This window comes from Vespa mandarinia, chromosome 1 (assembly GCF_050613455.1).
Source record: "Vespa mandarinia isolate Hongniang chromosome 1, ASM5061345v1, whole genome shotgun sequence".
Classification (NCBI taxonomy): Eukaryota; Metazoa; Arthropoda; class Insecta; order Hymenoptera; family Vespidae; genus Vespa; species Vespa mandarinia.
Genome location: NC_140810.1, coordinates 7,861,675 through 7,882,500, shown reverse-complemented (window position 1 = coordinate 7,882,500; position 20,826 = coordinate 7,861,675). Strand labels below are relative to the sequence as shown.

Sequence of the window (20,826 nt, the reverse complement as noted above, 5' to 3'; positions counted from 1 at the left end):
TGGTAATGATCGTTCGAATTACTTCGCCTGATCTAAATCCTTCAGGCGTCGCGGTCGTCGATCGACCTTCTGATCTTCTATCAGGTGTGGACCTTCCAGATACAAGTGGTTGTACTGCTGCACCGTCCCTAACCAATGGAGAAACTGGAATATCCGGAGTTGATTTGCCAGTAGAGCCACTATAAACGATGTCCTTTGGCAAGGATATATCCGGTGAGGATTTTCCTGAATAACTTTTCTCGTCTGATACCAAATCACGTACCGATGGTGATACCGAATGTTCTAATTTTCCAACCTTTTCCAAATGATCTTTTCCAATGATATCCGACTTCTCTTCAAATTTCGAATCAGGAGTCGATTTACCAGAATCATAGAAAGTTTTTACATCTGGTGTCGATGTACCAGATGTTGACGTCATCGTAGTTATTGTTTCCTTGATAACCTTCTCCATTTTCGATCCTTCAGTAGTTTTCGTCTCAGTCGTTGTGACTTTACCAGTCTTTTCACTAATAGTAGAGTCAATGAGTTTCTCTAAGAGTTCTTCGCTATCAACAGTATCGCTACTTTCCTTTACGTCTTTCTTTGTTGTAACTTTGCCATCAGGCTCGGTAATCGTCGTAACTGTTGTTACGATTCTTTTAACCTCGGCACTCTTCGAAACTTCTGGCGTACTATCTCGACTGATTACTTTATAGGTAGCACCTAAACTAGATGTATCAATCTTCTCTAATGTACCTTCATGTGATATCGTGTACGTGTAAAGTTCTGGTTTTTCCAGATCGGAAGTAGATATTTTTGATGTTGGAAGTTCCTCTGTAACAATCGTTCTCGTGGTCTTTGTTGTTATTGTTTCAACTGATTCTGGCTTTTCCTCTCTACTAATTACTCTTTTCACGATCTCGTGATCCTGGAAATCAGACATTTTCTCTTCTGGAATAATGATTTCTCTCTTGATCACTTTGGTAATTACTTCAGGTTCGTCTTCTTCGATTATTTCTCGTTTCACTATCTTGGTTATAATTTCTGACTCACTTTCATCTTCGATCACATCACGTTTCACGATCTTCGTCGTTATTCGAGATTCAGTTTGGTCTACCGTTTCTTTCTTTAACGTTTCATCGATACTTTCTGGTTCTTCTTGCTCGATTATTTCTCTTTTTTTAATTACTTTCGTTACGATTTCTGGTTCTTCCTCTTCGATAATTTCACATTTGATTATTTTTCTGATCACTTGTTCGTCTTCTTTTTGCTTTTCATCTTTCTCAGGAGGAATTTCTTGTTCACCGATTCTACTCTCCTTTAATATTTCAACTTTTTGAACAGTTATCTCACCCTTAGAAATCAGAATTTGTTGTTTGTCAGGTGAAATTCGATCAACTAGTCTTATTCCTTTATCATCCGTTCTTTCAACGGTGGATCCAGTAGGTTCAGACGTTGAGTCAGGTGTACCGTCACGAGTAGCAAAATCTGGAGTCGATTTTCCAGACAATGTTGTTATATGAGTCGTACGAATTTCTGTCATTCCACCAACGAAAGCTTTGTGAAATTGACTCTCGTAATCTAACGGATAACTTGGAATAGATTTTTCCATTTGTCTACCAGCTGATTCCGCATATCCTCCTAATCTGTACTCACCAGACATTTTTCTATCAGCTTCGGAGAGTCCTACTTCTGATGACTTTTCGTATTGATATTCGAGTTTATCGTAACTTTCAGGTTCGTCCTCGTGATAGATTTCAACATCAATTATAGATTTACGTGATAGTTTTTTCTTGATAATTATTTCTTCGATGATTTCGAGGATAATGTATCTTGGTAAAGAAGTTCTCACGATTATTTCCTCCAGAATAATTTCGGTTATTTTTCGTCCTTTCTTAATATATTCTTCTTCCAGAAATTGTTCAATCTCGGTACGTTTCTCTTCAGAAATCGAAATTTCTTCGTCGATGTGTGGCTCTGAATGAACCGGACTATCTTGAGTGGATTTGTCCGAAGGGATTGGTTCCGAACTCAAACTTGGGCTCTTTGAATCTCGTACACTCTTATCGTGCTCTTCGTCCTTCTCTTTCTTCTTAGCAAGTCCTTCATCTTCCGGTGTCTTTCTTAATGATTCTTGTAAAATCTCAGCATCCATAATGAAGCCACTTGGAATTTTTCTTCTTACAGTTATCTCTTGGATTATCATGATGAGGAAATTTCGAGGAATACCTTTCAGAGAAACGATCTCCTCTAGAATCTTACTAGTGATCTTTTTATTTTTATCAACGTATTCACTGATGATATAATTTTCAACCTCTCTCATTTTTTCAGTTGACACCAGTTTTATTCCCACTGGCATCGATTTTGACTTCTCATCGGATTCCTCGTCGACAAAGTCCAATACTGATTCCTTACGAAGATTTCTTCGTTTTAGAATATCTTCTATAATGTCCATCACTGTAAATTCTGGTACCGCATAAGTAAGAACGATTATTTCTATCGCAGATATTGTAATCTTTTGTTTTTTGTTCAAGAACTCATCGACGATATACTTTTCAATGTCTGCTACCTTTTCGGCAGTCACTTTAATAATATCGTCTGCCTCATCTTCGAATTTATCTTGTTTGGGAAGTCGTTTAGCATCTTTAGCTTGACTAGTTCTCTTAGAATAAACTTCTTCAAATTCTTCGTGAATCGATCCGGTAATACCAATTGTACTTCTTTTTTGTCTATCTTTATACTCAAATTCTTCTTCCTCTTCTTCTTCTTCATCTTCTTCTTCTAATGGTTTTTTCTTTTCTTCTTCATCGTAAGTCGTTTTTACCCCTTCTTGAAGATTTAATTTGTCTGGTATCTTATCCTCGTACAAACTTGCTGCACGAGAACGAGTCGTTGGTGTTTTCTCTCCTGGTTCAAATAAACTATGCGATCGTGACCTGTCTTTTGGAACGTTCTCGTCCACATCATCTTTCAATAAACGTGCTTCGATTTCGTATTTTTTCTCACTTCCGGTCGGTGACCTGATTTTATCTTCTATTTCCGGCGATATTGATTTTCGTAATTTTCCACTTTCTGGAGTTGGAGATCTTTCTCTCCTTTCGCTCTCTGGAGAAGACTTCACAGTTTCTGATAAAGGTAACTTTTGTTTTTCCTTTTCTGTCATTGTCGATAATGATTTTTCTTTTTCTTTCTCCAAAGATGGAGATTTCTCCTTTTCTACTGTTGTTGGTTTCTGCTTATCTACTTCAGATATAAGAGATTTTTCCTTCTCCGATTCTAAGAATATAAGTTTCTCTGATTTCTCTACTTCCGGTAAAAGAGACTTATGTTTTTCTATTTCTGGAGATAACGATTTTTGCTTTGCATCTTCCAACAAAGGAGATTTATCTTTCTCCGTTTTCGCAGAAGGAGTCTTTTGTTTCTCTACTTCTAACGCCAGAGATTTTTCTTTCTCTACTTCTGGAGACAGTGATTTTTGTTTTTCCGGCTCTGCGGCTGGAGATTTTTCCTTCTCTGATACTGGTGAAGGAGATTTTTGTTTTTCTGGTTCAGTTACAGGTGATTTTTCTTTTTCCAGTACGGGTGAAGGCGATTTTTGTTTTTCTGATTCAACTGATGGTGATTTTTCCTTTCCTACTTCAGGTGATGGTGATTTCTGTTTTTCTGACTCTGTTGCAGGTGATTTTTCCTTTTCCAACACGGGTGAAGGTGATTTTTGTTTTTCTGATTCAATTGACGGTGATTTTTCCTTTCCTACTTCAGGTGATGGTGATTTCTGTTTTTCTGACTCTGTTGCAGGTGATTTTTCCTTTTCCGATATTGGTGAAGGCGATTTCTGTTTATCTGCTTCTACAGTAGTAGATTTCTCCTTTTCCGATACTGGTGAAGAAGATTTTTGTTTTTCTGGTTCAGCTACAGGAGATTTTTCCTTTTCCGGTACAGGTGAAGGCGATTTCTGTTTATCTGCTTCTACAGCTGGAGATTTCTCCTTTTCTGATACTGGAGAAGGAGATTTTTGTTTTTCTGGTTCAGCTACAGGTGATTTTTCCTTTTCCGGTACGGGTGAAGGCGATTTCTGTTTATCTGCTTCTACAATTGGAGATTTTTCCTTCTCTGATACTGGTGAAGGAGATTTTTGTTTTTCTGGTTCCAATACAGGAGATTTTTCCTTTTCCAATACGGGTGAAGGCGATTTCTGTTTATCTGCTTCTGCAGCTGGAGATTTCTCCTTTTCTGATACTGGTGAAGGAGATTTTTGTTTTTCTGGTTCAGCTACAGGTGATTTTTCCTTTTCTGATACTGGTGAAGGAGATTTTTGTTTATCTGCTTCTACAGCTGGTGATTTTTCCTTTTCTGATACTGGAGAAGGAGATTTTTGTTTTTCTGGTTCAGCTACAGGTGATTTTTCCTTTTCCGGTACGGGTGAAGGCGATTTCTGTTTATCTGCTTCTACAATTGGAGATTTTTCCTTCTCTGATACTGGTGAAGGAGACTTTTGTTTTTCTGGTTCAGCTACAGGTGATTTTTCCTTTTCTGATACTGGTGAAGGAGATTTTTGTTTATCTGCTTCTACAGCTGGAGATTTCTCCTTTTCTGATACAGGAGAAGGAGATTTTTGTTTTTCTGGTTCCGATACAGGTGATTTTTCCTTTTCTGATACTGGTGAAGGAGATTTTTGTTTTTCTGCTTCTGCAGCTGGAGATTTTTCCTTCTCTGATACTGGTGAAGGAGATTTTTGTTTTTCTGGTTCCGATACAGGTGATTTCTCCTTTTCTGATACTGGTGAAGGAGATTTTTGTTTATCTGCTTCTACAGCTGAAGATTTTTCCTTTTCTGATACTGGAGAAGGAGATTTTTGTTTTTCTGGTTCCGATACAGGTGATTTTTCCTTTTCCGATACGGGTGAAGGCGATTTCTGTTTATCTGCTTCTGCAGCTGGAGATTTCTCCTTTTCTGATACTGGTGAAGGAGATTTTTGTTTTTCTGGTTCAGCTACAAGTGATTTTTCCTTGTCTGATACTGGTGAAGGAGATTTTTGTTTTTCTGCTTCTATAGCTGGAGATTTCTCCTTTTCTGATACTGGAGAAGGAGATTTTTGTTTTTCTGGTTCCAATACAGGAGATTTTTCCTTTTCCAATACGGGTGAAGGCGATTTCTGTTTATCTGCTTCTGCAGCTGGAGATTTCTCCTTTTCTGATACTGGTGAAGGAGATTTTTGTTTTTCGGGTTCAGCTACATGTGATTTTTCCTTTTCTGATACTGGTGAAGGAGATTTTTGTTTATCTGCTTCTACAGCTGGAGATTTTTCCTTTTCTGATACTGGAGAAGGAGATTTTTGTTTTTCTGGTTCCGATACAGGTGATTTTTCCTTTTCCGATACGGGTGAAGGCGATTTCTGTTTATCTGCTTCTGCAGCTGGAGATTTCTCCTTTTCTGATACTGGTGAAGGAGATTTTTGTTTTTCTGGTTCAGCTACAGGTGATTTTTCCTTTTCTGATACTGGTGAAGGAGATTTCTGTTTATCTGGTTCTGCAGCTGGGGATTTTTCCTTTTCTGATACTGGTGAAGAAGATTTTTGTTTTTCTGGTTCCAATACAGGAGATTTTTCCTTTTCCAATACGGGTGAAGACGATTTCTGTTTATCTGCTTCTGCAGCTGGAGATTTCTCCTTTTCTGATACTGGTGAAGGAGATTTTTGTTTTTCTGGTTCAGCTACAGGTGATTTTTCCTTTTCTGATACTGGTGAAGGCGATTTCTGTTTATCTGGTTCTGCAGCTGGGGATTTTTCCTTTTCTGATACTGGTGAAGGAGATTTTTGTTTATCTGCTTCTGCAGCTGGAGATTTCTCCTTTTCTGATACTGGTGAAGGAGATCTTTCTTTTTGTACCTCTGATGTAGAAGATTCTTCTTTTTGTTCTTCAGGAGTAGAAGGCTTTGTTTTTTTATCTTCTATCATAAAGGATTTGTCTTCTTCAGGTGATAGCGATTTTTGCTTTTCTGATGGAATAGATATTTCCTTTTTCATAATAGGCGAAACAGATTTTTCTTTTTCTTTTTCAGGTGACAATGCCTTCTCCTTTTCAACTTCTGGTACTGCAGATATTTCCTTCTCTATCTCTGGCGAAAGTGATTCTTCTTTTTCTTTCTCTGGTGAAAGAGACTTCTGTTTTTCTGTTTCTAATCCTGGAGATTTTTCTTTTTCTATTACTAGTGATGGAGATTTTTCTTTTCCAATTTCTGAAAGAAGAGTTTTGCCTTTTTCTAATTCTGGAGAAAGTGATTTTTCTTTTTCTAATTCCGGGGAAAGTGATTTTTCCTTTACTGATTCTGTTGTAGGAGATTTCTGCCTCTCTCCCTCTAAAGCAGGAGATTTTTCCTTTTCTACTTGTGATGAAATTGATTTGTCTTTTTGTATTTCTGCTGGTGGAGATATTTCTTTTTCTGCCTCTGGTGTAGGAGATTTTTGCTTCTCTGTTAATGTCATTAGTGATTTTGCTTTTTCTGTTTCTTTCTCTGGTAAAGGCGCTTTATCTTTTTGTAGTTCTGGCGTCAAAGACTTCTCTTTTCCTGTCTCTAGTACTAAAGATTTTTCTTTTTCTTTTTCTGTGGAAAGTGATTTTTCTTTTGGTGCTTCTGGTGTAAGAGATTTCTGTTTTTCCATTTCTAATGCAAGAGACTTCTCCTTCTCTGCATCTGGTGAAGCGGATTTTTCTTTTTGGAGTTCTGGGGTAGGAGACTTTTGTTTCTCCATCTCTGTTACTGGAGATTTTTCTTTCTCTGCTTCTAACGAAGGTGACTTTTCTTTTTGAATTTCCGATATTGGAGATTTTGCTTTCTGTACTTCTGGTGTTAAAGACTTTTCTTTCTCTATATCTAGTGATGGTGATTTTTCCTTTTCTGCTTCTAACGAAGGTGACTTTTCTTTATGTATTTCCGGTGTCGGCGATTTTTCTTTCTGTATTTCAGGTGATGGTGATTTTTCCTTTTCTGTTTCTAACGAAGGAGATTTTTCTTTTTGTATTTCCGGTGACGGCGATTTTTCTTTTTGTAATTCAGGTGATGGCGATTTTCCTTTTTCTGCTTCTAACGAAGACGATATTTCTTTCTGTATTTCAGGTGATGCCGATTTTTCCTTTTCTGCTTCTAACGAAGGTAACTTTTCTTTTTGTATTTCCGGGGACGGTGATTTTTCTTTCTGTATATCTGGTGATGGCGATTTTTCTTTTTCTGCTTCTAACGAAGGTGACTTTTCTTTTTGTATTTCTGGTGAAGGCGATTTTTCTTTCTTTATATCAGGTGATGGTGATTTTTCCTTTTCTGCTTCTAATGAAGGAGACTTTTCTTTCTGTAATTCCGGTGTCGGCGATTTTTCTTTTTGTATTTCAGTTGATGGCGATTTTTCCTTTTCTGTTTCTAACGAAGGAGACTTTTCTTTTTGTATTTCCGGTGAAGGCGATTTTTCTTTCTTTATATCAGGTGAAGGTGATTTTTCCTTTTCTGCTTCTAATGAAGGAGACTTTTCTTTTTGTATTTCCGGTGAAGGCGATTTTTCTTTCTTTATATCAGGAGATGGTGATTTTTCCTTTTCTGCTTCTAATGAAGGAGATTTTTCTTTTTGTAATTCCGGTATCGGCGATTTTTCTTTTTGTATTTCAGGTGATGGCGATTTTTCCTTTTCTGATTCTAACGAAGGAGACTTTTCTTTTTGTATTTCCGGTGAAGGCGATTTTTCTTTCTTTATATCAGGTGATGGTGATTTTTCCTTTTCTCCTTCTAATGAAGGAGACTTTTCTTTTTGTAATTCCGGTGTCGGCGATTTTTCTTTCTGTAGATCAGGTGATGGTGATTTTTCTTTTTCTGGTTCTAACGAAGGAGACTTTTCTTTTTGTATTTCCGGGGAAGGCGATTTTTCTTTTTGTATTTCAGGTGATGGCGATTTTTCCTTTTCTGCTTCTAATGAAGGTGACTTTTCTTCTTGTAATTCCGGTGTCGGCGACTTTTCTTTCTGTAGATCAGGTGATGGTGATTTTTCCTTTTCTGCTTCTAATGAAGGAGACTTTTCTTTTTGTATTTCCGGTGACGGCGATTTTTCTTTCTTTATATCAGGTGATGGTGATTTTTCCTTTTCTGCTTCTAATGAAGGAGACTTTTCTTTTTGTATTTCCGGTGATGGCGATTTTTCTTTTTGTGTTTCAGGTGTCGGCGATTTCCCTTTTTGTATTTCAGGTGATGGTAATTTTCCTTTTTCTGCTTCTAACGAAGGAGACTTCTCTTTTTGTATTTCCGGTGACGGCGATTTTTCTTGTAGTATATCAGGTGATGGTGATTTTTCTTTTTCTGCTTCTAACGAAGGAGACTTTTCTTTTTGTATTTCCGGTGATGGCGATTTTTCTTTTTGTATTTCCGGTGACGGCGGTTTTTCTTTCGGTATATCAGGTGATGGTGATTTTTCTTTTTCTGCTTCTAACGAAGGAGACTTTCCTTTTTGTAATTCCGGTGTCGGCGATTTTTCTTTTTGTATTTCAGGTGATGGCGATTTTTCCTTTTCTGCTTCTAACGAAGGAGACTTTTCTTTTTGTATTTCCGGTGATGGCGATTTTTCTTTTTGTATTTCCGGTGACGGCGGTTTTTCTTTCGGTATATCAGGTGATGGTGATTTTTCTTTTTCTGCTTCTAACGAAGGAGACTTTTCTTTTTGTAATTCCGGTGTCGGCGATTTTTCTTTTTGTATTTCAGGTGATGGCGATTTTTCCTTTTCTGCTTCTAACGAAGGAGACTTTTCTTTTTGTATTTCCGGTGATGGCGATTTTTCTTTTTGTATTTCCGGTGATGGTGATTTTTCTTTTTCTGCTTCTAACGAAGGAGACTTTTCTTTTTGTAATTCCGGTGTCGGCGATTTTTCTTTTTGTATTTCAGGTGATGGCGATTTTTCCTTTTCTGCTTCTAACGAAGGAGACTTTTCTTTTTGTATTTCAGGTGTTGGTGATTTTTCTTTCTTTATATCAGGTGATGGAGATTTTTCCTTTTCTGCTTCTAATGAAGGAGACTTTTCTTTCTGTAATTCCGGTGTCGGCGATTTTTCTTTTTGTATTTCAGGTGATGGCGATTTTTCCTTTTCTGCTTCTAACGAAGGTGATTTTTCTTTTTGTATTTCCGGTGACGGCGATTTCTCTTTTTGTATTTCAGGCGATGATGATTTTTCCTTTTCTGCTTCTAATGAAGGAGACTTTTCTTTTTGTATTTCCGGTGAAGGCGATTTTTCTTTCTTTATATCAGGTGATGGTGATTTTTCCTTTTCTGCTATTAATGAAGGAGACTTTTCTTTCTGTAATTCCGGTGTCGGCGATTTTTCTTTTTGTATTTCAAGTGATGGTGATTTTTCCTTTTCTGCTTCTAACGAAGGAGACTTTTCTTTTTGTATTTCCGGTGAAGGCGATTTTTCTTTCTTTATATCTGGTGATGGTGATTTTTCCTTTTCTGCTTCTAACGAAGGAGACTTTTCTTTTTGTATTTCCGGTGTCGGCGATTTTTCTTTTTGTATTTCAGGTGATGGCGATTTTTCCTTTTTTGCTTCTAACGAAGGAGACTTTTCTTTTTGTATTTCCGGGGAAGGCGATTTTTCTTTCTTTATATCAGGTGATGGCGATTTTTCCTTTTCTGCTTCTAATGAAGGTGACTTTTCTTCTTGTAATTCCGGTGTCGGCGACTTTTCTTTCTGTAGATCAGGTGATGGTGATTTTTCCTTTTCTGCTTCTAATGAAGGAGACTTTTCTTTTTGTATTTCCGGTGACGGCGATTTTTCTTTCTTTATTTCAGGTGATGGCGATTTTTCCTTTTCTGCTTCTAACGAAGGTGATTTTTCTTTTTGTATTTCCGGTGACGGCGATTTCTCTTTTTGTATTTCAGGCGATGGTGATTTTTCCTTTTCTGCTTCTAACGAAGGTAATTTTTCTTTTTGTATTTCAGGTGATGGTGATTTCTCCTTTTGTTCTTCTGGTGTAGGAGATTTTGATGTTACTATTTCATGTAAAGGTAATTTTTCTGTCTTTGTTTCCGGCGAAGGTGATTTTTGTTTTTCTACTTCTGGCGAAATAGACTTTTCTTTTTCTACTTCTGTCGAAATTGATTTCTGTTTTTCCGATTCAAGAGTTAGTGATTGTGATGGTTTTTCTATTTCCGGAGAAAGTGACTTTTCTTTTAGAACTTCCGGAGAAGGAGATTTTTCTTTCTTTTCAGTCTCTGGGGTTGGTGATTTCGGCAGTTTTTCAGACTTTGGTAAAAGTAATTTTTGTTTATCTACTTCGATTGAAAGTGATTTTTCCAGTCTTTCTACTTCCAGTGAAACAGATGTTTGTTTCTCTGTTTCTAGCGGTAATACCTTTTCTATTTTTTCTATTTCCGGCGAAGCTGACTTTCTTGATTTCTCAACTTCTGGCAATTTTTCTTGTTTGATAGTTTCTGGAGATGGTGACTTTTGTTTATCCTTTTCCAGTAAAGGTTCTTTTTCTAATTTATCAATGACTTCTTTAGCAGATACTTCGCTGACGATACTAGCCGACCTAGACTTATCATCGATTTTAACCTCCGCGACACTCGGTGTCCTTGAGCGATCTTCAGTTAGTTTAGCATCGACTATTATCGCCCCTTCGATATCTTTCTTAGGACTATGAAATTCTTCAGATTTGACAGGCGATTTCAAATCCTCCTTTTCTTTCGTACGATCTAGCTTTTCGATCGTAGTACTAGGAGAGGTTGATTCAACACTTTCCTTGCTAAGACTCTTATCTTCAGTGAAACTAGGTGAACGAGACTCGTCGATTGCGTCCTCATAATGTTCTCGTTCACTACTTTTGTCGTCCGGTTTTTTATCATCAGATTTATCACTACTAATACTTGAAGATTTACTTCTATCGATTTCGATCTTTTCGGAAACATCAATAGATTTTTCTAAATCCGCCATAGGCTTTTGATCATCAGTAAAGCTCGTTACGCTAAGAGATCTCGATTTATCTTCTACTTTCTGTTCCTTTTCCACGATTTGTGATGTTTCCAAAGTAATATCAATTGATTCTCTTTTACTGATCGATTCCTTTCGTACTCCGATGTCTTTTAATTCCTCAAGGTCAGGTTTTTCACTAGAAATGCTAGGAGATTTTGACTTCTCCGATGGTTCTTTGATTTCACTGGTAATACTTATGACACTGTCAGAACGATCTTCACGGATTGGTCGTTCAATAATCACGTCTTTGAGATCCACTTTATCATCACTGATACTTGACAATTTCGATTTATCAAGGACTTCTTCGACATCTTTAAGATCCAATTTTTCTCCAGCAATACTTGGAGATATACTTGGTGATTTACTTCTATCGGATTCTTTGGTTTCAATAGATTTTTCTATGACGTCACTGATCTCAGATTTTTCTCCAACAATACTAGACGATTTCGAACGGTCTTCGATACTTGGAGATTTCTTATCCAACGATTTATCACTGATGACACTGGGTGATTTAGCTCTTTCTATCGATTCCTCTACCTTCGATTCGATCGTGATTCCTGTTAAACTTATTTTTTCATCAATAATACTCGGGGATTTTGATTTACTATCAGCGAAACTTACGGGGCTAAGTGATTTTTCTTTTTCGGCAAGTTTCTCTGTTATTTCTTTAGTGTCCAATTTTTCGTCCGAAATGCTAGATGATTTTTGCAATTCGCTTAATGCTTTCTCTTCAGATTTTTCGCTGGTTATACTAGGTGATTTACTTCTTTTGATGTCATCTTCTAATTTTTCAGTTATGCTTGGTGATTTCGATAAATCGATCGTTCCTTTGTCTTCGATTGTACTTTCGACGCTAGGTGATCTTGACTTATCGATAACCTTGACGTCTTCTTTCTCTTCCATAGTCACTGGAGATACTTCACTCGATTTCTTTTCTTCGGTGATCAAAGATTTCTCTAAACTTTCAGAAACTTCTTTATCGACGATGCTAGGTGATCTTGATTTCTCGATTTCCTTTTCCAATTCCATTTTATCACTAGCAATGCTCGGTGATTTCGAACGATCTTCGGATTTCTTTTCGTCCGAGACTTGACTGCTTATGCTAGGTGATTTCGATCGATCGATCAAGTCTTCCACTTTTTGTGAAATGCTTGTCACGCTAGGTGATCTTGATTTATCGACTATTATTTCTTCACCAGGAGGAGAGGTTTCTTTTTTAACATCAATCTTCTCCATTTCACTGATTAATTCTTTCGCATCTTTCATTTTATCACTAGAAACATCGACGGATGCTGGTGCTGCTGTTTTTAATTCGGGAATCAATTCTTTAACGATCTTTTCTTCAGGTTTTTCTTCAGGCATACTCGGTGATTTAGCACGATCTAATTTAACGTCCTCGATTTTTTTCGTATCCTGAATCTCACTAACAACACTTGCTGATCTAGATCTGTCAACAGTTAATTCTTTTTCAATGCTGGCTGACTTTAACTTTTCACGTTCGATTTCTTCCGCCTTATCGCTAACAACGCTCGGTGATCTCGATTTATCGTCCTCAACCTTCACAGATTTTTCATCGGAAATACTTGCAGATTTCTCTTCAGTTGTAATACTTGGTGATCTCGATTTATCGATCGATTCTTTTTCATCGATCTTTTCCGAAGGAGATATACTTCGTGATTTGGATTCCTCCTTCAATTTATCCTCGGAAATACTCGGCGATTTTGGTTTCTCAAGCAATTTTGCTTCCTTTTCAATTTTTTCTAATTCATCTTTTTTATCCGCTTCTTTTTCTTCTATAACTTTGTCACTAACTATACTGAGAGATCTTGGTTTCTCGACCTGATCTATTTTTTCTAGATCGACTTTCGCTTCGATTTTTGTTATATCCAATTGTTTTCCTGGTTCTTCTTTAACAACGCTCGGTGATCTCGATTTTTCAGGAACTATCGTCTCTTCCTTTTCTAATTTTTCACTGACAATTTTTTCGAGTTGTTCCTTTTCAAAAGGTTTCTCGATACTAGGCGATCTAGATTTATCAGTTATATCTTTTACGTCAGATTTGTCGATCTTATATTTTTCCTCGTCTAGTTTTAAAGATTTTTCTTTATCTAGAATACTTTCTTCAATCTCTTTTGCACTTATAACGGCAGTAATAGGTTTTTCTTCTTCAGGCGATTTTTTAACAGTCTTCTCGTCAGCAAGGCCTTCTATGCTAGGACTCGGTGACTTTGATTTGTCGACTTTATCAACAATTTGTACGATTTCCTTTGGTTTTTCTTCCTTCAAAATTTCAGTCTCTTTCGTTTCTTTCATCGAAATATCTACAGGAACTTTTTTCTCGGTAGGCGATTTTGCAAATATCGTTTCTGTCGGTGAAATGTCTTCTGAACGACTAATTTCCGGAGATTTGGAAATTATAGCTTCGAGTATCTTTTCGTGTTTTTCTTCGATCGGTGTCGAAGTGGGAGTCTTTATTTTAGAGATTTCTTCTTTGGATAAGTCTAGAAGTGAGGGTATCTTACCAACTTCCTTTTCTGGACTACTTGCTTTACTAACAGCTTCCTCTTTTGGAGACACTGCTTTACTGATCTTTTCGATCTCATCTTTGACCGAAGATATGATTTCTTCTTTTTTGTCAAGCTCTTTAACCTTTTCAACTTCAGTGCTAGGTAAAACACTTTCAATATCCTTTACTTTAGTGTCTAGTTTCTCTAAACTGTCTTCCAAATCTTGTGAACCACGTGTATCGAGTGGAGACTTTTCCAAACTATCTTCAGGAGTGATCTTTTCGGTATCTTTAATTTCGGTTACTGATTTTTCCGAAATACTATCTTTTTCAGAAATACTAATTTCTGATTGAATTGAATCTTTGTCCAAAAGCAAAGAATCTTTGTCAGGTGTCGTTTTGATCGATACTTCCTTCAAGGAATCATCAGGTGTGACGGGTTTAGCGTAAATAATTGTTCCTGTTGGACAGATGTCCATTTCTTGTCCACCATCTTCGCTACTTGCTGTTACTAACATTCGATGAACAACTCCACTATCTTCTGCAACTTTTGATGGTTCCACTTTTTCTACTTCTTTTACTTCAATTTCTTCTGTGCTTTCGGATGGTTTTAGATCCTTGCTTATCTCGATTGTTGGCTCTTCTTGGAGACTCCTCTTCTTTCGAATTTTTACTTCTTCTTCCTCCTTTTCAATTGTTTCATCAATAACCTCTGCTTTTGGCTCGATCGCACGTCCTGTTGCATCAGTTAATTTTTCATCTTTGAGAATCTTGTCTTCTGGTATTTCTTCTTTTTCAGCTTTTGGCTCAATCGCACGTCCTGTTGCATCAGTTAATTTTTCATCTTTAGGAATCTTGTCTTCTGGTTTTTCTTCCTTTTCAACTTTTTCTTCTAATTTTTTATCAATAATCTCTGCCTTTGGCTCAATTGCACTTCCCGTAGCATCAGCTAATTTTTCGTCCTTTGAAACTTTGTCTTCGGGTTTCTCTTCCTTTAACATTTTTTCTTCTAATTTTTTATCAATAACCTCTGCTTTTGGTTCGATCGCACGACCAGTACCGTCTGCTAGTTTCTCGTCCTTGAAAAGTTTATCTTCGAGTTTTATTTCTTTCTCCTCCAATTCTTTCTCAATAACCTCTGTTTTAGGTTCAATAACGCGACCAGTAGCGTCTGCTAATTTTTCCTCCTTAGGAAGTTTTTCTTTTTTCTCAACTTTCTCATCCAATTCCCTTTCAATAATTTCTGCTTTAGGTTCTATAGCACGACCCGTAGCGTCCGCTAATTTTTCCTCCTTAGGAACTTTTTCTTCAAGTTTTTTCTCATCTTCTTTCTTAACTTCTTTCTTAACTTCTTCCTTAACTTCTTCCTTAACTTCCTTTATCATAGGCTCGATGTCTTTTTCGACGATATCTTTCATCTCTGGTTTTTTCTCTTCTTTTGGTGAAAACGCCAAAGCTTTTGGCTGAATATCTTTTTCCTCTACTTCTTTAATATCCTTCTCAGGAGTAATCTTCTTATCAGAAACACTCGTTACTTCAGTAGTCGCTTTCTCATCTTTCATTTGTTCGGTTTCAATTTCGGTCGAGATTAGTACAGCTTTTTCTTTCAATTCTTCTACTTCTTTCTTCTCCTCGTCTTTCTCTTTTATTTCAGCTGCCTTTGCAATTTCCTCTATCCCTTTTTCTTCCACTACCATTTTTGCTTCCTCCTTAACCTCCAATGATAATTTTCTTGGAATTGCCTCCTCGATGGTAACACTTTCCTTACGATATGGTTCCTTGATTAAATCAGTCTCCATCTTCTTTTCATCTTGTTTATCTTTTATCGATGGCTCTTCAGCTTCCTTAACTTCAAGTTCTTTTAATTTCACCTCTTTTTCAACAACCTTTATTTCTTCTTTCTTAACATCCTTTATTTCAGGCTTCTCTTTAGCTTCATCCAGATATTTTTCCGTAGTATCTACGATCTCAGATATTTCGGACGTTTCCGTTTCTACTGTTATATCATCAACGATCTTTTTCGTCTCGTCTTTTTCAATGATTTTGTCAACATCCTTGACCATCTCGATGTCCTCGATATCCTTCTTTCCAGCTTTTTCCTTGACCTCCTTCACGAACTTTTCCTCAGCCTCGATGACGTCACTCGTGTCGTCTTCTATCTCTTCCTCTGGTTCTTCTTTCTCTTTTCCAATTTGTGGTATCTTTTCAGTGACTGCAATTTCCTGAACTTTGTATTCTTGTTCCACAGCTTCGAAATCGTCAATAACGTCTTTTTCATGTTCTTTTGTAATTTCAGGTTCCTCTTTTTTCTTTATTTCTAACTGAATCTTACGATCCTCAGATAACAAAACTGCTCCTGAAGGAATAGTAACGAAACCATCTTCGACTTCTTCCATACTTTCAGGAGTTAAAACTTTCTCATCTTTATATTTTTCTTCTTCTCTTGTTGTAGGAACTTCTTTCTCTTTTTCTTCCTTTTCTTTAACTTCTTTTTCTTCTACTTCTTCTTTTTTTGGACTGGTAATCGATTTTTTCTTTTCTACTAGAACTTCGGATTTCACAGCATCCATCTTTTCATCCTCGGGTGATTCTTTACGAAGATCACGAAACTGTTCGCTTGAAATGTCATATACCATCTCTTTTGTAATTTTTCTCTTAATAATAATCTCTTCGATGATTTCAATGATGATTCTCTTTGGTACAGCTTTCCTTATTGAAATCTCTTCGATTATTTGAACGGTAATTCTTTTGCCTTTTGTAATATACTCATTAATAATGTATTCCTCGATTTCAATGATCTTTTCCGGTGTAATAGTCGTTTTAAGAAGATTAAGATCGTCAACTACACTTTCTGGATTAAGTTTCTTCCTTATGATGATTTCTTCGATTATATAGATCACACGTTCTCTTGGTACACGTTTAACAATAGTAATATATTCAATAATCTCGATAGTGATCTTCTTTTTCTTAGTAATCACGAGTTCTTCGATGATTTCTTCTAATGGAGTTTGTTTGTTAAGTACGTCCTTGATTTCCACAGTCAATTCTGGTAACTTCTCTTTCATCGGTTCTTTCATTAATTCTTCGTCGTAAACTTTCTCAGTTGTGAATTTTGGTGAAGTCGGTGCGGAATCTGGTGTAACCATAACGACTTCAGCTTTTGCTGGTGATACTTTTTGCTCGAACGTTATAATTGGTTCTTCTATCATTTGTTTTGGTTCTTCACTGATAGACGGTCGTTTGGCTACATCCTTTACACAAATCTCTTCGAGACCTGCCTTCATCACGTCTACTTTCGTCGTATCCTCGACTTCCTTCATTTCTTCATAAATATGATCGTCCTTCATTATTTCTTCGCAGATCTTTTTAACATCCTGCATGTCCTTGATCTGGTCTTTCACCGGCGAAATGATTTCTTTTACATCTTTGACAACTTTTTCAGAAGGTTTTTCTTCAATCTCGATCGCTCCAGGTTTCTCGTAAATTGGTAAAGGCTTAGCGATTTCTGTAGGCATCTCTTTGGCAAGGCTGATCCTTGCAGGTACAGGAATATCCTCTACGATCGGTTTGAATACTTTGTCCTCAAGTTTGGCTAATTTTTCTTCAGCTTCGATAGTTTTATCACTCGGTATCGAGATCTTTCTTTCGATCAGTTCCTTCTCGGAAGGTTTGTCGAATAATAATTCGCGAGGAAGAAAATCGTCTTCTTTTAATACTTCAGCGACTTTTTTCACAATTTCAACGACATCTTTAGGCTTGTCGTCAATCACTATACCTGCTGATCCAGCGAGAACTTCACCAACATCACGAACGGCTTCCTTAACGTCCTTGATAGGACCAACATGCTCTTTTTCATATTCCTCTTCAAATTCCTCATCCTTAGGAATATCGAACTTTACTTTTTCTGCTTCCTTTATTTCCGATAGTCCTTCGATCTGAGGTTTTATTTCTTCTAATTTTTCAACTACTCCTTCCAAAGTATCCTTGACAATGTCCTTCGTAAGGGCTGCTTCGTGACGTAAAAGATCTTCTTCTTCTTCAATTTTTTCTTCCAAAGATTCTAAAGAATCTCTAAGGCTGTCCTTCACTGTTTTGAATTTCTTCGAAGCTTCCTCGAGAAGAGCTTTTACTTCTTCAACGTCCTCTCCAACTTCTTCTTCCTTCAAAAGATCTTCCTCCTTCACGAATTTTTCCTTTACTTCTTTTTCTTCCTTTTCCTCAATTTTCTCGGTCGGTGAAATGATTGGCTTCTCTGTGATAACTTCGACCTTATCAGACACTTTCACTTCCAAATCTGGCACGCTACGTCTCTTGATATCTTTCGATTCTTCTTCTTCAATAAAAGCTACGGTTTCCTTGATGGCCGCAACCTTAACTTCTGATGGCACAGGCTGAACCTTTTCGAATATTTCCGGCTTTTCAGCTACTTTGCCTATCTTCGGGAACATTTTTTCCATATCCACCTCCTCCAAACTAATCTTTTCTTGTATCTTTGCCTCCTTCGGAGAGCTAGATTTCGACGATGACTTATCCTCCTCCTTTTCAGGCTCTCTTTTCGTTTTCTTCGTCAATTTATCGATTCCCTTCTCAAATTTATCAGCTACCTTACCAAAGAAACTAAAAACACCTTTTTGTTCTTTGACTGGAGGTGTTGGTTCTGGTTCCTTGATTTCTTGAGTAGGTGGTGCTACTATTCTTTCTTCCTTATCCTTCTCGAAATCCATTCGATATAGTTTCGGATCGACTTCTTCGTGGACCGGAAGATCGGCTACTTCATCCGGAGTTTTGACAATGTCTCGTTGCAAGCCTTGAACAGCTTGTCGAACGTCGAAAACTTTTACGTCGGGTTTACTTGCCGGTGGAACAGCCTGAGGAATAATTTCTTTTTCAACTTTAACAGGAGCATCCTTCTCTTTGACTTCCTCGATAACATGTTTCTCATCGATATCTTCTTTTATTTCATCGAGAGGAATACGTTCATCTTCGGGAAGTGTCGGAGCAGTAGTCGTGGCACCCGATTCCAATGTCGAGATACGTTCCTGAGATTCCTCTAATTTTTCAAGAACATGTTCTTTTTGATCCACTTCAGGTTTCATGTCTGTGTCGGTCGTCTTTTTTTCGGAAGAATCCAATTTATCTGGACTCAAACTGGATGGTTCTTTCGTAATTTCTTCGCTGTCTTTTTTACCAGAATCATCTTTATCTTCTGGTTTTGGTGTAATTTCTGGAGCTGACGTAAGAACAGGTTTCTCCTCTGGCGACACTTTCTTTTCCTCTTTTGTTGGGACCTTTTCGACGATCTCTGCTTTCTTCTCTGGACTTTCGACCTTACCTTTTTCTGGTTCCTCTTTTTCTCCCTTTTCCTTCGTTATTTCCATAGTATCTTTTAATATTTTAGTCTTCTCAGATTCGGCTTCATCCAAAATATGCTTTTGTTCGCCTTCACCACTCTGAACAGAGTCCTCAGTATATATCTCTTCCTTTTCAACAATCAAATATTCGTCTTCTTCCGTTAATTCTTGACTTTCTTTTCGAGAACTTTCCTTCTTTGGTACGTCTTCGATTTCAGCGGTTACGTCTTCCTCCGTCATGTCTTCTTCCTTTTTATCGGTAGCTTCAGCAGTAATTTCGTCGTCTCCTTCAAAACGATCGTCCTTTCTAGTCTCGATTCTCTCTGCTTTTTGTAGAACTGCCTCGATCTCTTCAACGACTTCACGTTCTTCTTTCAAATCAGCTAAAACTTTACTTTCGATAGAATCCAAAGAAATGTCTTCGGATTTTTCAATTAGACTTTTTTCAACAAGCTTCACCGTTGATTCTGGTTCAACTCCAGAAGGTGTGGATACTGTTGAAGAATCCGTAGTACCCTTATCTCCCTTCATCTTTCTGATGACACCATCTTTGTCTGACTTCACCGAAGCAGTTGGTGTACTTCGGGTCGATTTTGCAGGACTACCAGGAACTCTTGCTTTACTTGGGCTAACTGGTTTAGGCCTTCGACTGATTGGCTTCCTATCCATTGGCTTTGGTTTAGCCGACACCTTGACGACTGCAACAGGTGCCTCCTTCGCAACCGATTTTTCAATATTCTTTTGCTCCACAACCTTTCGGTTGTTCGCATCTTTGGCACTCTTTGCCGGTGCCGTTGATACTTTTGTAGTTGGTCGTCCTCTAGGTGCAGTTTTCGATATTTCAGTTTTAGTTGCAACACCGTTCATTGTTTTCTTCGGTGTCGTCGGTGACGATTTAGAAGTATCTTTCTTCTCTGAACTCGGTGCCTTCATCTTTTTTTCCAGTGACTTTACCTTCGATGGAACATCCGCTTTTATAGTTTTGCTAACCTTTGGTTCCTTCGTCTTCTTTACTGGCTCAGCTTTTACTTTTGGTTCTTTCGTAGGAACTACTTTTTCTGTTTCCTCCTTGATTACTTCCTTTTTACTAACTTCTTCGTCACGTTTCTCCTGTTTCTCTTGTTTTTCAGGTTTCTCAGCTTTAATCAAGTCTTTTTTCACTTCCTTCTTCGTCTCTTTTAACTCTTTCTCGATTTTCTTTTCCTTAGCATCTACATCGATCTTCTTATTCTCCGCTAATTTCTTTGGTTTATCTTCTATCTTTCTTGGTTTCGATATTGGTATTATAGGTGTTGATTGCGGTACCGGTTTCGTTGATATTTCCTCAGCAGCTTTTAGTGCCTTGATTTCTGGCGATTCTTTTTTCTCTTTCTTAATATCGATTTCTTTGATTTTCTTTGATTCCTTCTCGATCAAACCAAACTTTTGTTTCACTGGTTTGTCCTTCAAAGTTACTAATGACGTTGATGGCGAAAGACTCTTTGCCGAACAAATTGGATGCTTCAAAAACTCCAAATGTTTTAATCGTTCAAATCCTTCAAAGATTTTATGTTGTGGTGTACTTCCGGGAAATAAGATTCTAGTAATATTATCTTCAGGATTAGCGGGTTGCCAAACTAGTAATGCGCATATTGAAACAAGATTTTGAATAGGAAATGTTAAATTATTCGAATCCTTTTTATGTGTTCCAGCGAATAATTTCACGTCCGACGTATGCCACTTTGCCAAGAATTCTCTTACTTCTCGACTTTCCTTGTTCGGGCTTAGAACATACATATCTAAAGTACCATGTCCAACTTTATGATAGAGATTGATTGGATCTGGATCTCTGTAGCATGGATGAGCACGAAGATTGATGTGTCGAAGATTGACGACCATTTCTTGGCCGACATCTATCAGATTTAATATCAGAGGATCAATGTCTTTGTCGCCGTCTGGTGAATGAGATTGTCTTCTTTCCTAAAAGTCAAAGTCAATATTTTATTATATTA

The 20,826-nt window shown here is 37.3% G+C and overlaps 1 protein-coding gene across 3 annotated transcripts in view; it reads right to left on the bottom strand.

Moving 5' to 3' along the window:
- The window catches only part of LOC118446962 (uncharacterized), a 48,698-nt gene that overhangs the window by 8,258 nt on the left and 19,614 nt on the right, over positions 1–20,826 (bottom strand). For 2 of the 3 annotated variants that reach the window (XM_085663987.1, XM_085664016.1), the window contains exon 7: positions 1–20,794. This exon is cut by the window's left edge and continues 160 nt beyond it. In XM_085663987.1, coding sequence (XP_085520113.1) covers positions 1–20,794 — 20,794 coding nt within the window. The remainder of the gene's footprint in view (positions 20,795–20,826) is intronic. The other variant, XM_085664043.1, reaches the window with a different exon arrangement.